This window comes from Muntiacus reevesi, chromosome X, assembly GCF_963930625.1.
Source record: "Muntiacus reevesi chromosome X, mMunRee1.1, whole genome shotgun sequence".
Lineage (NCBI taxonomy): Eukaryota > Metazoa > Chordata > Mammalia > Artiodactyla > Cervidae > Muntiacus > Muntiacus reevesi.
This window is the reverse complement of record NC_089271.1, coordinates 104259010-104276147: the sequence shown is the minus strand read 5'-3', so window position 1 is coordinate 104276147 and position 17138 is coordinate 104259010. Positions and strand designations below refer to the sequence as shown.

Genomic DNA, 17138 nt, shown 5'->3' with positions numbered 1-17138 from the left:
GCTGAAACTACTGCACAATTGCACTCATCTCACACACTAGTAAGGTAACGCTCAAAATTCTCCAAGCCAGGCTAAAACAGTATGTGAACTGTGAACTTCCAGATGTTCAAGCTGGATTTGGAAAAGGCAGAGGAACCAGAGATCAAATTGCCAACATCTGCTGGATCATCAAAAAAAGCAAGAAAGTTCCAAAGAAACATCTATTTCTGCTTTATTGACTATACCAAAGCCTTTGACTATATGGATCACAACAAACTGTGGAAAATTCTGAAAGAGATAGGAATACTAGACCACCTGAAATGTCTCTTAAGAAATCTGTATGCAACTCAGGAAGCAACAGTTAGAAATGGACATGGAACAACAGACTGGTTCCAAATAGGGAAAGGAGTATGTCAAGGCTGTATATTGTCACCCTGCTTATTTAACTTCTATGCAGAGTACATCATGAGAAATGCTGGGCTGGATGAAGCACAAGCTGGAATCAAGATTGCCAGGAGAAATATCAATAACCTCAGATATGCAGATGACACCACCCTTATGGCAGAAAGTGAAGAAGAAAAGAGCCTCTTGATGAAAGTGAAAAAGTTGGCTTAAAGCTCAACATTCAGAAAACTAAGATCATGTCATCTGGTCCCATCACTTCATGGCAAATAGATGGGGAAACAATGGAAACAGTGGCAGACTTTATTTTGGGGGGCTCCAATATCACTGCAAATGGTGACTGCAGCCATGAAATTAAAAGACACTTACTCCTTGGAAATAAAAGTTATGAGCAACTAAGACAGCGTATTAAAAAGCAGAGACATTACTTTGCCAACAAAGGTCCATCTAGTCAAGACTATGGTTTTTCCAGCAGTCATGTATGGATGTGAGAGTTGGACTATAAAGAAAGCTGAGCACTGAAGAACTGATGCTTTTGAACTGTGGTGTTGGAGAAGACTTGGACCACAAGGAGATCCAACCAGTCAATCCTAAAGGAAATCAGTTCCAAATATTTATTGGAAGGACTGATGTTGAAGCTGAAACTCCAATATTTTGGTCACCTGATGCAGAGAACTAACTCATTTGAAAAGACCCTGGTTCTGGGAAAGATTGAAGGCGGGAGGAGAAGGGGACAATAGAGGATGAGATGGCTGGATGGCATCACCGACTCAATGGACATGAGTTGAGTAAACTCTGGAAGTTGGTGATGGACAGGGAGGCCTGGCGTGCTGCAATCCATGGGGTCACAAAGAGTCAGACATGACTGAGCGACTGAACTGAACTGAACTGAACTCTATCCCATAGGATTGTTATCTTTATAGGAAGAGGGCAAATTGAACGTAGGCATGTCCAAAGGGGAGACAGCCATGAGAGGATGAAAGCAGAGCCTGGAGTAATCCAGCCATAAATCAGGGAACACTTGGAGACATCACAAGATGGAAGAAACAAGAAAAATCCTCCTCCAGAGCCATCAGAGGGAGCATGGCCCTACCAGCACTGTGATTTTCAGAAAATCACCTGAACCTTGAGGAAAGAGAGAGAAGTCACAACACTCCCCCGCCCCCACCCACCAATTTGTGGTACCTTATTGGGCAGCTCTAGGAACCTAATATAATCTCATATCAAGGCTCAGAAGTTGTACTGTTACAGTCTCCATTCTATAGAGAGCCTGATATTGGACCCTGCCCACAGCGACTCTCCTAAATCCCTCAAGACACCATCTCCCCTGGAATGAAGATGAGACACTGGATGAGGGGTGGGATCTAGCACAGAGAGTGTGAGGATGGAGAAGGCCCCTGGACAAGGAGGGTTAGAGGCACAGCCCACTGAAGGTTGCTCTTATGTTCAGGCTACAGTCCTGTTCTCTCATTCCATGCCCACTCTCCTCCCTTCTCTCCCAGCTGCTGCAGGGTTCCACATTCTCCTACAGGCTCACTGCCCTGGGCAGACTGAATGTCAGGCAAAGGGAAGCCTGTCCTTTAAAGGACAGTGATTGCAGGGCTGGTGGACTCTCATCCAAAGCAGAGTGAGTGTCTGAGAATGTGGGTCTTTTGGATGCCCCTCCTTCTGGATGCTTGAGCACACGTGGCTTTCCACCCAGCTGTGATCCTATGAGTATCCCTTGGCTTCACATCCTGCATCCCATCACCATCCCAGCCCTATCCCTGTACCCAGGCCTAGCTCAGGGACCCAGGACAAGCAAAGACCTGGGATTCCTTCCTTGCTCACGAAGGTCCCTAAAGCAGCAGCCAGTGATATTTGCCACAGAGGAGGGTAGGTGAGAGCCAGAAAGGAGGTCAGTCCTTTGCCATGGAGGCTAGAGGTCAGAGCAGGCATCAGCTGTGGCTGGGGGATGGAGGCTTCTCTGGAAAAGAACTGCGGCTAAGACAGCTCCCACCAGCACTTAAAGGGGCAGGCTCAGGGCACTTAGAGAATGCGAGAGCACCCCTCTGATGGGCAGGGAGCTCCTTGTGCTTGGCCCCGCCTTGGTGAGGATGACCTGGGTGCCTGGGTGGTTTGTGCTTATGCAGAGTCTACTGGGGAGGATGGTGCCCCTGGGAAATGCCCCACCCCAGAATGCCCTGGGTTGCTCTTGATATGTCGTGGCTGCTATTGTCATGCTTACTGGACTTCCCCTGGGCTAGTAATGTCACCTATCAGTCAGTTCATTTCATGAATAGACACAAAGAATACCTGCTTTTCCTGGGAGAGCCCCCTGGGGCTGTGGTCTACAGCAAGAGCCCCCAATCAAGGCCAGGTATAGACCTGGAACCCTGTACTTGCTCAAAAACTGCTTTAAGACATCTGCCAGTGTTATTTGCCACAGAAGAAGTCTGTCAAGATCCAGGCAGGACTCAGATTGTTGTGAAGGATACAAGGGTCCAGAGCAAACCTTTAGCTGTGTGTACGTGTGAGTGTTCAGTCTCTCAGTCATGTCCATCTCTTTGCGACCCCGTGAATGTAGCCCCCCAGGGCTCCTCTGTCCACAGGATTTCCCAGGCAAGAATACTGGAGTGAGCTGCCATTTCTTCCTCCAGGGTATCTCCCCACCCAAGGATCGAACTTACATCTCCCACATTGCAGGCGGATTCTTTAACACTGAGCCTCCAAAGAAGCCATGAGGAAACTCAGGGACTTCTCAGAGGAGCAGAACATTCACCAAGAATCCTTAAGCCAGGGGAGTCGCCTGTCCAATTGGTGATGCCCTGGGCGAGATCAGCTTGGGAACAGGGTGGTGTGTGTCCACACAGAGGCTGTTGCAGAAGATGCTGGATCCTGGAAATGACCTCCAGATAAGTCAGTGGGGACGGGGGGCAGTTTGGACCTCCTAGCAGCCAAAGGCCTGAGGTTCTTATGTACCCAGAGCAAGAACCCAACCACACCTAACAGTCATATCCATTGAGGGGCATGAGGAGTACCTGTTATGAGAGCTGTCATGTATCCTTCCTGGAGTGGCCCCCGGGGCTGTGTTCCCGGCCTTGGCCCCAGAGCACAGACATCCTCATGGAGGCCGGGGCGGCAGTTCACCTGCAGTGGCATCTGCTCCCCCCTCCCTCTCCCGGCCAGCCCCGGGCAAGTCTGATGGCATCTCCAGGGGCTTGCTGCTTCCATGTCTCTGGGGCGGCCGACCCTCTTTGCAGCCTGCACCCCTGGGATCCCAGAGTCCTCTCCTGCCTGGCTCCTTTCCTAACCCTCATTGGAGTCTGGGGCCTCTGGTACCTGTGAGAGTGTCCTGGGGACCAACCCTGCCAACTGCTAGAGCCTGTCCTCTGCTCAAACAGCCAGAATGGGGACACCGAAGTCCTAGCTGGCTGTGCAGGTGGCTGACCAGACATCCCTCTGCCTCTTACACTCAGGCTCAAAAGCCAGGACCTCACAGTCACATTCACAAGACCCTGAGTTTACTCCAACATGTGGGATTCCACAGGAAATGGTTTGATACACCTTGGGATCATAGAGATGTGCCCCACACTTCCATGGGAATGATTACTACTGACCCACCACCAGGAGACTCACCCACAGGCTGCATCAAGTCCTGCCAGCTCCACCTGAGGCACCGTGGAAGGGGATGCTGCTCTGGGACTTCCAGATAAAGATACACACATGAGGTCATCAGGACCAGAGCCTAAGCCACTCTCAATCAGAAGGCAGGCAGGACAAAACCCAAGGCCAGGTTCTGGGGGAGAGGGGGCGCTGTGGGCAGCAGGGGTGGGGGGCCTCAGGGCTGGGCCCCACAAGGAGGATGCCCCCAACCCCAACAGGGGCCCTTGGCAGCTGGCTGCTGCCCTCCTGATGGAGACTGAACACATCCCAGAGGGGGCCGACAGTGCAGCTTGTGGGGGGCAGGGGCGGGCTGTGGGTCTTTGGTGGGGGTGGGTGGATTTCCTGCAGCCAGTTCCCTGTGGGGCAGCCTCTCTCAAGGGTCAGAGGTGAGGGATTTTAGTCTCTGGAAGAGAAACCACACTCGGAGTGGTCTGTGTCTGTGTGTTGTCCTGACTTGAGGATTAACCCCCAGGTGCCCGTGTCCCTTCAGAACAAATGGTCGTTGACAAAAATGCTTCTGCTCAAAATTCAGACCCTGGGTCATCATATGACCCTTCCTAAGTGAAAATGCCTGGCAGGGTTGTGTCCCCATGTGTGCAGGGAGAGAGGAAGACAAGAGGTTACTGAACACCTGACACCTCTCTAATTCCACACTGCCTAGCAGATGCTCCACAAAGAGAAGCAGTTAAAACTCTCCTTTGTTTTGGGGAGGAGAGTCTGAGCAGTTCACATGGGTCTTGAAATTCTCCATCTTTTCCAAGTGTCCACTGACTATGTGACTGCTACCATATATGTGGCCAGAATCACATCTCCTATTCCCGTTGTTCTCTGGCACTCAGCATGGAGAGCTGCCCCTTCAGCCCCCTGCACCCATCCACACCCCAACTTCTGTGACCTCACCACCTCCTTAGGCCTGGAAGTCGCTCCTGCCTTTTAATGCCAGGCACAGCCTTAACCTGTGTCTCTGCTGCTTCCACACTTCTGAACCTGCCTGAACCCAGGGATACTGGTGGATGTTGCATCTTTACTGGCTACTACTTATTTCTTGTGTTATTTGCATCTCAGACTCTGTCCCTCTCTCCTCTGGAAATTGTTTTCTTTTTAAGACACCTCAGAGAATTGGCAGCTCAATTGGAAACAATAGAAAACCACTCAAAATTGCTGTTCTGTGTGTTTCCCTCCCGGGGGATATATTATTCAATTTGGGTGTTTGTGAGGGTTTGGGGGTGGGAAGCAGTGTCTTTCCCAGCTGGGCACAGTTCACTCAAAGATTCCAGGATTCTGGTCACACAGCAGGTCCTTTCCACTTTTGCAGCTTCTCTTCAACTAATTTCATCCAAATGAAATCTAGACCATGCTCACAAGTGAAAATAATAAAGTCTATATGACCAAATAAACTGTCATTTCAATGTACTTAGTAATCAGCTTCCCAGGGCAGAGAGAGGAGGGCTAGCACAGGGAATACTGGGCCATATATAAAAGAGCAGGATTCACATTTCTCTAGGATTCCTAGCAGATGGTGGGTAGAAAACACCTATTTCATCCCTATGGTCAACAGCTATGCAACAAGAGCCAGGACCCCTGCATGCCTGCCGCAGAAAGAGAACTCCCTGGGTTTTATCCAAGAAGCAAAAGGACACCTCACAGCAATTATCCGTTTCAGAGATTCTCCTCACCCCCAAGACAAACCTCTTGTGACTGCGGCTTCTAGATCATCACTCTAAGTATGGGGGGTGTCCTGTTTCTCCTAGTGTCCCCACTGCTAACACAGCCTTTCATGGAGCAGAGGCTCCATAAAGGTCTTTGGAATAAATGAGCTAGTGAGCAGGGGACTCAGATTGTCTGATATTTTCTTTAATAACCCAGTAAAATTCAATAAACAGAGATAATTTAGTTACTGCAAATGACAGACAAGAAGGACAGAAGCATGAATTCACTATGATTACTTTTATTATATAATTCTTCTCCATTCAATATTATTTCTAAATAAATTCGCATTTTCAAAACAATTCTAATTTCTACTCCATTGCATCCTGTTCAGAACCGCAAAACACAATGGAAGTGTTCCCAATCACTTTTAAAAAACAGCAAAACTCTTGTTCGTGAACTGGGTAACCATAAACACACTGGGATCAACATCTTTCACAAAGCTAAGACACTGAAGTGTATTTACCCGTCTATGAAATTAAAGTTTGAAAATTTTCTAAAGTAAACAGAGATGAATCTCCATGTCATTGTAGAGAACAGAAACCCAAAACTGCTACACACCTACCTGTTCCCCAAACTGGCCAGGCCCTCATTTCGGAGAAGCTGAGTGATACCTCTTCAATCACAGAGGGAAGGATCAGACTGGCTGCTGCTCTGGCTTAGGCTGCCGAGTCCTCCTCCCTTGCAGCCTCTGTAGAAGGGAGTTGGAAGGACCTAAAAGCCCTTTGGTTGACCCTGAGCAGAAACGCCATGACTTGCCACTTGCTGGCCTCTGCATAGGGCCCAGGGACCCCACAGGAACTCATAGTGGGAAGGGTGGCTGTCAGGCACCTGCTGGTGCTCCAGGTACCCCTCCTGCACCCACACTTGGGTCAGCAGCTCCCTGGGCTCCCCAAAGACGCAGTGCTCAATCCCAACACACAGCCCTATCCTGCTGAATGCTCCCCAGAATGCTTCCTCAGGGGCCCAGTCTCCATTCTGCATATTCAGGCTGAGGACCAGCACCAGGAGGCCGGCCTTGGGCAGGCCCTACCCACCACTCAGCATCGCATCGCAGCTGAGGCCCAGGGTGGAGACCATGAAGTAAATGTGCTCCCTGGGGTCTACCTCCTTCACCTCCACGTCAAAGACCAGCTGCAAGCACTCTGAGACTTGGCTGAAGACCACTGGGAAGTGCTCCTTGTTATCCCTGATGACCTTCTTCAGCATTTCTGCCTGGGAGGTCAGCTTCTTGGCTCAATACTTGAGGAGCAGGAACTTCATCAGGTTAGCAATCATCTCATTCAGAGCTATCTAGGGCAAGCTCCTCCCCAGGGGAGGAGGAGGATGCTGGGGGGTAGGAGGCCAAGTCAGATGGGGTCTACCCCTGCTCAGCCCCCAAGAGCTGTGCCTCCACCCAGTCCTGAGCCTCGCCTGGGTCCTGAAGGTCTTCCTCGGGCTTGCTCAACTTACTCTTCTTGACAACAAGCATGATTCCTGGGGTTGAACAAGACACAGAAGCGAGGCAGGGGTACAGATGGGGACCACCGGCCTTAGGGTGAGAGGGGCTATGAGCAACCTCGGCTGAGAAATTCATGAAATACCCCTAAAGTGCCCCCTCCATTTCTCTCACAGGAGCTCCAGGAACCAGGAGGCGAAGGCAGAGGTCTGAGGCCCACGTCCTAAAGTCAGAGAGCAGAGGAGGTTCAGGCAGTATCAGGAGTCAAGGTGAGGAGTGTGCCCTAAGTGTACACCAGGGGCTCCCCATCCCAGAACAGAGGGGACGCCACGAGGGCCTAATACCCCCACCTAGTCAGCCCCGGAAACCTCAGGCTGTGCTTACTGCACCCCAAGGAGCCACCTCACTTCTTCCTTCAGGTAGCCAGGGGACTGACCGCCCTGGAGGCACACCCCTGTGAGGTCTGAGAGTACCCCTTAAAAGGAGACCTGTAAGTGGCCTGTGTCAGACCACCCAGGGTGCAGTTCTCAATCAAGGCCATTCACAGCCCCTCTCTCCCTCAGCCAGGCCTGTGGTCCCCATCTGTTCCCCTGTCTTACTTCTGACTGTGGTTTCATCCCAGGCATCGCACTCGTGGTCGAGATGAGTGAGCTGAGCAAGCCCAGGGAAGACCTTCAGGACCCAGGTGAGGCCCAGGGCCTGGTAGAGGCACAGCTCTTGGGGGCTGAGGTAGGAGAGGCTTTATCCCCCTCAGCCTTGTCCCCACAGTCTCCTGCTTCACCCTTGTGGAGGCCTTGCCCCAGAAAGCTCTTAATGCGATGGGGGCAGGAACCTGGTAAAGCTCCTGTTCCTCAAGTATTGAGCCAAGGATTTGACCTCCCAGGCAGAAATGCTGAAGAAGGTCATCAAGGATAACCAGGAGCACTTCCCGGTGGTTTTCAGCCAAGCCTCAGAGTGCCTGCAGCAGGTCTTTGGTGTGGAGGTGAAGGAGGTAGACCCCATGGAGCACATCTACATCACGGTCCCCACCCTGGGCCTCACCTGCAATGCAATGTAGAGAGGTGGGCAGGGCCTGCCCAAGGCTGGGTTCCTCATCCTAATCATGTGGAATGGAGACTGGGCCCCTGAGGAGGCAGTCTGGGGAGCACTCAGCAAGATAGGGCTGTGTTTTGGGAATGAGCATTGTGTCTTTGGGGAGCCCAGGGAGCTGCTGACCCAAGTGTGGGTGCGGGAGGGGTACCTGGAGTACCTGCAGGTGCCTGAAAGTCACCCTGCCCACTGTGAATTTCTGTGGGGTCCCCGGGCTTATGTGGAGACCAGCAAGTGGCAAGTCATGGCGTTTCTGCTCAGAGTCAAACAAAGAGTTTTGAGGGCCTACCCATAGTTGTCTGCAGAGGCTGTGAGGGAGGAGGACTCGGCAGCCTGAGCCAGAACAGCAGCCAGTCTGATCCTTCCCTCTGTCATTAAAGAGGGAGTGGTCAGCCTTCTCAGAAATGAGAGCCCGGGCCAGTTGGGGAAACTGGTGTGTAGCATCTTTGGGCTCCTGTTCTCAACGATGACATGGAGATTCATCTGTTTCCTTTAGAAAATTTTAAAGCTTTCATTGTTTTCACAGAAGGCTAAATAAACTTCAGTGTCTTAGCTTTGTGAGTGATGTTGATCACAGTGTGTTTGTACTTATCCAGTTCAAGAACAAGAGTTTTGTTGTTTTGTAAAAGAGATTGGAAACTCTTCCATTGTGTTTTGTGGTCCTGAACAGGATGCAATAGAATTGGAATTAGAACTGTTTTGGAAACATGAGCTTACTTAGCAGTAATATTGATGGGGAAGAATTAGATGATAAAAGTAATCATAGTGAATTCATGCTTCTCTCCTTCTTGTGCATCATTTTCAAAAACTAAATTGTCTCTGTTTATTTGGGTTTGCTTGGGTTTTTTAAGGAAGTAGCAGATAATTAATTGAGCCCCCTGCTCACTGGCTCATGTATTCCGAAGACCTTTACAGAACCTCTGCTTTGTGAAAGGCCATGTTTGCAGTGGGGACACTAGAGAAGCAGGACACCCTCATACATAGAGCGATGGTCTAGGAGCCACAGTCACACGAGGAAGGTGGAAAGATGTCCCCTAGTCGCACTAAACAAGGCAACACAGGGCAGGGCGATGGGGCTTCAGGAGGAGCACTGGAGTGTCAGTGGCTGAGCCAGGGCAGTTTGGGGCTTTGAGAAACTGGATTCCTTCTCTGGGACGTGATTGTGATGAGGCTGGGTGGTGGCAGCCCTCAGACTTGCAGACAGTGTGTCTTTGGGGTGATGGGAAATTCTGAAATGGATCACTGCTGTGAGGTATCCTTTTGCATCTTGGATAAAGCCCAGAAAGATCTCTTTCTGGGCAGGAAGGAAGGGGTCCTGGCTCTTGTCACATTGCTGTTGATCACAGGGGAGAAGGAGGTGATTTCATACCCCATATCTGCTAGGAATCCTGTAGAACTCCTTCGCACTCCCTGAAGTGGTGCCAAAGAAATACATGGAAGTACCCTCTTTTTCCTGGTCCATGGGATGTGGAACCCAAGGTGTTAATTAGCTTTAAATTATCTTGATTGTAACTGGCCATCATAATCAAGGACTCAACCTTCGTTGGGGTTGCAATGAAGGAAAATAATGGTTTGGATGGAAGACCAGCTGAGGCAGAGGCAAAGAGTGGTTCTTGCTTCTATTTCCTAGAGCAGCTTGGATCCTGCTGGAACAGTCCTCCACACCCAAATTTAACAGGTTCTCTTACTGGAAATGGGGCTTACCGGGTAGCTCAAATGGTGAAGAATCTGCTTACATTGTGGGAGACCTGGGTTCGATTCCTGGGTCAGGAAGATTGCCTGGAGAAGGGCATGACAACCCACTCCAGTATTCTTGCCTGGAGAATTCCATGGACAGAGGAGATTGGCAGGCTACAGTCCATGGAGTTGCAAAGAGTCGGACACAACTGAGCAACAAACACTATGATCTAAGTAGAAAAGTTTCTTAGTTTTATTTATGAAACATCCTGTTTGGCTGATTAGCTATTCCACATCCTATTGAGGGTCATATTCTCTGACATGCCTGGACCACAAAGCAGCCAACCCCATCCCACAGTGGAGAGTGGAGGAGTGTCTGGGGGCAACAGTGTGAGAGATTCCTGCCTTGCCATCACAGTGCAAACAGCTACCAGGCACTGGCAGCTGCATCCCGTCTCTCGGGCGCATTCTGCAGCCCAACACATGGGCTCCTCAAACCGGCTGGCTTCACAGGAGAACTGAGGCCACGGGATTTGGGATCTTCCCAGGCCCACGTGCTAGTGAGGGATGAGGTGGGCTCAGAGCCCGGTCTCAATTCCTCTGGAGCCCCCGCCCTTCCTGCCCACCCTAGGCCACAGGCTGACCTTCTGACTTCTCACACCTTCCTCTTCTCAGTGCTACACAATGCCTCTGAGGTGACAAAAAGCAGGCCCGTGGAAGGAAGGGGATGAGGAGAATCAGAAGCACTGTGGGGCTGCTCTGGGGTTTGCTGAGAACTGACTCTGCCGGGGGCCGGCGTCTCTGTCCAATCCCAGAGCCTCCTGCCTAAGGGCGGAGCCCTGTCCCTGCTGCTGCCAAGAGGCCCCCTGCCCAACTGCACCTGCCAGGCTGACCAGCTCCTCACTGAGGAGAAGGGAGGGAGGGTCTGACCTTATGGCCCCAATGCCCACTGGGATAAGGCCCCTACAGGAGCCTCCTCTGATACAGGAGGGAAGATAACACAACACCCGAAGCTCCAGGTCTCCCCAGCCCCAGCGAGGGTGGGGAGCAGCTGGAGGGCCTCTGGGCTGGGGACACCGGGGCAGGGACGCCAAGCACAGGGGCAGGAGATGAGGCTTAGAAAGGCAGGCCTTGGATGTCATGAGGGCTTGTGTGTGCACAACACGGGTGTCCTGAGCCAGAGCTGAGAAAACTCCTCAGTGCCATGCAAACCCACTGCCAGGGCCCATGTGGTGCCTGGAGGAGGGGGACCAGAAAAGGCAGCTCCCTCAGGACCCAGGGATGAGGAGGGGCCCCGAGTAGGGTGGGGGTGGGGGCAGGAAAGGCCACCTAGTCAGGCTGCCACAGGTATCACAGTCTTTGGTCCCCTTTAGAGGAGCCACCAGGGGCCCCCACCAACAATCATAGCCTCCAGGGTCATGTCCCAGTCAGATGAACCAACCTGAAGGAATGCTTTGTCAACCTGTTTAGGAGCTCAAAGGCAAGGGAGCAAGCAGAGGTCAAGGCCTGCGAGCTCCATTCTAGCTGCCAGACCTCAGACTGAAAGGCCCCTGGGCGAGCTTCTTCCACACCCTCTTAGCTCTCCCCTTTCAGACACTAGGCTGTGGCCCTCACACAGGGCAAAGACCCTGCTGAGTGGCAGAATTAGGGGGACTCTGTCCCTAGGTACACTGCTCTAGGGTCCTTACACACGGGCCCTTCCAAGGTGCCGGTCTGTCCCCTACATGGTGATTTTGAAAAACAGTGGCCCACAAAGGTCAGAGAACATGCATCTCCAAACCCACTGCCCTATTACCCATGTGTGGTGAAGACAGGTGACTTTCACTGGGGTTTCGTCCAGTCCCACACCCAGACTCTCATCCATTTGCAAATACAGGCAGATGGGGACTTCCTTTGGTCACATCTAGCTCAACAATTTAGACATGTCCCTGGCAGTGTGTGTAAAGGAGGCCCCTTGAAAAGCGCCTAACCTGTGAGCCGACAAAACGTTCTATGTACCTGCCATCTGGGGAAGGGAGATCAGGTCCACAGTGGTGGTGGGGACAGGGGCAGGGGCAAAGAAGATCAGAGCTTGCCTCACAGAAGACCAGTGAAGTGCTTATTTTCAACAGAACAGGCTGTACCTTGAACCCCCAATCAAGTCTTTAAAAGGGCAGGTGCCCACAGAGACCCAAGTTGGATGTGGCAGGCCTGGAACAGGGGTAGCAGAAGCCCAGGCAACCCATTGACAAAAGTAAACAGTAATTTTGAGGCAGCCTCCAGGGAGACTGAATTCGAGGCTCTGGGTGGGGGATAAGAAAAGCACACACACAGGTGTTGCCAAAGTGAGGACTCTAGGGTCACGAGAGCAGTCTTCATGGGAAGAAATGGAAACTGAAGACAGCAGCCTGTGATCTGCAGTGGGATGGCATCTGGGGGTGGGCAGAGCTCGGCAGGCTGCAAGCTCAGCAGAGCACCTGGCTGGGCCCTCCTACAGGGCATCCTGGGGAGTCTGTGTCTCAGGTGCTTAGGGAACAGCCAAGTGGAACACGAGGTCCCTCCACTGTGCTCGAGCGCAGCCCTACTCTGGGGAGAGCTCAGCCTGGGTGGCAGTGGTGGCAGGACAACAGGACTCTGGCTTTGGGGCCATCTGAGCAGGACCTAGCAACCGGCAGCACCAGCCAGAAGACAACAAAGCCAGAAGAGGGGCAAGGCCACGGGTGGTGGGGTGGGGAAGTGGGACCACCAACACAGTCTAGGCTAACCAGCCTGCTGTGGATCCCATCTTCTGGGAGGGACAGTTGCCAGGGGCCCATCTGACCCCTGGGATCTCTCTCAGTGGTAGCCAAGCCAGGACTTGCCAAGGCCTGGCCCTTCAGCAGAAGCCAGCCACAGGCCTGCCCATTGGTAGGGAGGGGGGTGGGGCCAGGGGCACATTTATCAACCCATCCAGGGTCCAGCCGCCCCCTGAAACAAAGTGCCTGGCAGCAGATGGGAACCTTTGCAAGCACCCTGAAACAAACTTTTCTGTACTTTCAGACAAGAGAGCAGCTGGGGATCCCATCTCTGTCCCCAGACCCCCCCCCCCACACACGGGGCCAGGGCTGCCTCTCCACATCACCTCTGTGACATCATGAAACAGTTAAGGAAGCTGGCCACTTAATTGGCTGCCTGGCCCACGACCCAGATTCTAGAATGTCCAGAGAGTATTTATGGGGCACCCGAACCCTGGCCTGAGCCCCTTCTGCCCTGCGCATTCACTGCTGGGGTAGAGAATGCTCCTGAGCTAGATGAGCTCCATGGCTAGTCAGAGTTCCCACGAGTCACACATAGCCCTGTTGGCCCCATTAACTCATGGGGAGCCCACAACAGGGGACCCCTGTGATTCCGCCTCAGATCCAAATGTTGATTCAGGGGAGGCTTTGGAGAAACAGGGTGACCAACCTGAGAGCCTCGATCCAGGCCTCCATGACAATCTGCCCCCACAGGGCCCAAAGCCAGAAATGGCCAACAAGGAAGAGAACAACGCCGTCCTCGGGCTGTCCTTCCCCAGGAAGCTCTGGAGGATCGTGGAGGATGCGGCCTTCACCTCTGTGCACTGGAATGATGAGGGAGACATGGTGGTCATTGAGGCAGATCTCTTCCAGACAGAGGTCCTCCAGCGCAGAGGTGCGGACCAGATCTTCGAGACAGAAAGCATCAAGGGCTTCATCCGTGAACTGAACCTGTACGGTTTCAGTAAAATCCGCCCTTCGTGTCACTCTGCAGGGAAGAAGACGATGGTAATGTAGAGAGTCCTTCTGGGGAGGCTAGCCTAGAAAAGCTGAGTGCTGGACGGGTTTCATTTCCCAGGTGAATGCTGTTCTCATGAGAGGGTGGTTAAGGAAAGAGGAGAACACTAGGTCTGTCTTGTTCCAGCACCCTCCTTAGACAGGATCCACAGGGGTGACTCCAGACCCTGAGGGGCCACTGAATGTCAGGGACCGCCAGGAACACCTCAAGTGAGGATGGCCCTGGGGCAGCTCTAGGTAGAAACATGCTAAGTCCTCATAACCTGCCAGAATGAAGAGACTTTGTCTCTATACATAGGCATAGCCAGGATGGTCATGGGGAAGAGGGCGGCGAGGAAGGCTTCTTCTCCCCCTTGCTGTCTAAAGTGATTCATTTTCTTTCAGATCTATCGCAACTCCAATTTTCAGAGGGACAAACCTCTCCTCCTGCAGGACATCCCAAAGAGAAAGAAGCGAGTGATGGCGACCAGACACTCTCCTCAACTCCATCACAACCAGTGCACCCAAGAGGTGGGCAAGACAGTCCAGAAGGGAACCCCACCTGCTCGCAGAACCCCCAGGCGACGATCATCTGGGCGCTCTCGCATTTGCTCTATGTGCAGTGTAGCCGGGCAGGCTGGGGTAAAGCATCTCTGCAGCAATCAGGGTGGCCCCAGTGGAAAGGGCACGTCCAACAGTGCCATGTCTGTACCCCCAGCTACTTCTGGGAGGGAGAGTACTGGGCAAATGCCTGAGAGCCCCCCAGAGTACCCAGATTATGATTCAGTGATGGCTCTGTACAACACTTGTTACTCCATGCTGACGGCAGCCCTTTCCGACAGAGCCCCAAACGAGGCCTCTGAGGCAGAGTAGGAGCAGGGAGAGCTCTCAGAGTTCCCCTGTGAGCAGGTCAAGGACAAGCCCCATCCCTGACCTCTCAGGTTCCTGGGGACACTCCAAAGTACTCTCTTGTAATCAGAAATCGGTTTTTGGCTCTAATAAAGAGGTGCAAAACTACAAATGAGTAAATAAAGAATCGAATGAGAATGACCAGCCTGTGTTCTTTCTGTCTGTTCACGCTATTCAAATGGCACAGGGTGAGCCAGATGAGGCTGGAAGCCCACGCCCCAGGCAGGTTTCAGTCTGGTCCACGTGGTCCCTTTTCAACAGAAGCAGCAGCATTTCACATGCTCGGCCAAGGGTTTGGCTCACTAGCCTAGTGCTGAGGCCAGTCCAGGATGGGCTCGTCACTGGGCCTTGCCTGCTGCTCAGCAGATGGCTCAGCTGGGCTCCTGACCTTGGGGGTGTCACCTTCCATGAGTCATGCACCCTGAAGCAGAAGGGACTCTTCCTGGGTCCCCAAAGATGCCACAAGTTTCTGCTCAGCAGCTGAGCATCTCCAGCTGTTGATCCAGGGGCCTCCCCCCAAGAAGCTGACCAGAAATCAGGGTCACCCCACCCGCCAAGGGCCTTGCAAACACATGACCCCAAACCCAAAGACAAGTACAAGCTTTCCACAAGGTGAACACCAGCCCTTGTCCCTCTGCCCTCACAGGTATATTTAGGAGCCTGTCTTTGGACATGAGGCAGCCAGGCACCGCATCCAACACACATGCTTTGTGAGCCACGGGACACACTAGAAAAGGGCAAGAGTCACCTGCAAGGACAAACCATAGCCTGTTTCTGGGCCTGCGGGCATCTCTGCCTGCCGACACTCAGCCAAGCCCCCAGCCTTCCCCATCACCCTCTGGTCACTGTTCCAACATCGGGGAGTTTGGACCAGAAAAGAAAGGGAAAAACACTAAGCGGTTTCCTAACAACACATTTCTCTCAACCAGCTAGACACAGCAGGGCCAAAACAAGTGGCTATGCCCTCTTATCGTGAAGGTCAAAGTCCTGGAGACTCACGCTGAGTTCCGAGCAGCACCGCACGAGGAGTGTCCCAGACCCCCAACCTGCACCAAGCTGACAGCACACCCAAGGGTGGGGCCAATTCAGACGGAACTAGACGGGCACGTCCAGGGCACAGCGGTGACTGGACAGTGTCACCATGTGCAGGTCTCTTGGTCACCTTCCTCTCAAGAGCCCAACCTGAACAGGTCTTCTGCCCAAAGGGGATCAAGTGCTCGGCGATGTCCACCTGGAAGATGTCCTTCCCGCCCGTCCCAGGGACGGGCTGCAGCGGCCGGTGGGGCTTGGCAAGCACAGTCAGGTACTTCTGGAGAAGGTCGGATAGCAGGGCTTGATCATCCAGCTCCTCCAGCTCCTCTACCGCATCGGGATCTAGGTTTTCTGGGCACAGCAAAGTGTCCCCAGTTTCCACAAGACTTATGTGCAAAGACAGGACACAGAAGGAGAACAAGGTGATTCATAGTCATGCCTGCTGGAGACTAAGACCATATCACGGAGGAAACCCGAGGTGAACTGGGTCTTCTGGATGAGCATTTTCACATGGGCTCACCTTGGTGAAGGGAATTCGGTGCGAAGCCAAGCCAGTGAGGGAGCGAAATGAAAGGGAGAGGCCTGGTGCTCCACAAACCCACCAGGCCACGGGTAGCTCTCAGTCTGACCACTGCAGGCCACAGGGACAGAGAAGGAGGGCTCTGGTGGGAACCAGCAGATATCAGGTCCCCAAGGGATTTACCAGCAGAGAAGTGCTGCTTTGGGGCCTTACCCCTGGGGAGTCAGGGGGCTTGCTCAGGCCTGGCTGCCTGGTATTAAACCCAGGCTGGGTGCTTTATTGACTCTCATGGTCTCTGCCGGGCACACAGACACACGTGGGGACACACACACACACACACACACACACACAAAGTGCCATGTGCAGACCTGGATCCGCCTCTGCTCAGAGCATAAATGGGGACTGAGGCCAGGGAGGTGGTCAGGCACCTCATGCCATTGTCTCCCAGCCAAGGGACACTCACTGTCCCTCTGAAGAAATCTCAGCCCCTCCCCCACCAACTGGTTCAACAGAAAACAAACAAACACAAACAAACGATCATTTGGGAAAGCAAGGTGAGATCCAGGGCAGCACTGGGGGTCATGCAGGCAGCGTGGGGCAGGGCCTCACTTGCCCGCGATCACTCTAAGGCTGAACTTGTCCCTGTCCTGCAGCAATGCCTGGATCTGGGCAGGGCTAATCCCCATCCTCTGCTCCAGCAGCTCCTTTCAGGCCACATCCACCCAGTCCCAGTGTGAGTGTGGACGGCCAGGGTACAGTGCCAGTGGTCGCATAGCACAGGGCGCCACTGCCTCTCCAGGGGCTTGACACCGTTTAAGATGAAACCGGCAGAAGGCTGTCAGAAGGACAGACAGCTGAACTTCACCTCCCAGGGCTCCCAGGGCCTCATGAGGCTGCGGATACACAGAACCACAAAGGTCAGGAGACTGACACAGCAGCCTCCAAGCTCACAGCCTGTGCCGGACCTCAGCCCCACATGGCCAAGCATCCT

General features: G+C 52.9%; 1 protein-coding gene and 1 pseudogene across 1 annotated transcript; one reads left to right on the top strand and one right to left on the bottom strand.

Moving 5' to 3' along the window:
- The first annotated feature begins 13215 nt into the window (after positions 1-13215).
- LOC136153560 (heat shock transcription factor, X-linked member 3-like) lies at positions 13216-14559 on the top strand. Its single transcript, XM_065915501.1, has 2 exons — positions 13216-13698; positions 14092-14559. Exons 1-2 carry the CDS (start codon positions 13216-13218, stop codon positions 14557-14559), a joined length of 951 nt encoding a protein of 316 aa, XP_065771573.1.
- Positions 14560-15552: 993 nt separating this feature from the next.
- Positions 15553-17135, bottom strand: LOC136154658 (protein EOLA1-like; annotated as a pseudogene).
- Between the last annotated feature and the right edge of the window lie 3 nt (positions 17136-17138).

What these genes read in the sequence shown, in the direction of transcription:
- LOC136153560 (XM_065915501.1), top strand. Translation starts at nt 13,216, where the DNA reads ATGGCTAGTCAGAGTTCCCACGAGTCACACATAGCCCTGTTGGCCCCA. An exon ending in CTGCAGGGAAGAAGACGATG is followed by an intron (nt 13,699 to 14,091) that starts GTAATGTAGAGA and finishes ATTTTCTTTCAG; the next exon opens with ATCTATCGCAACTCCAATTT.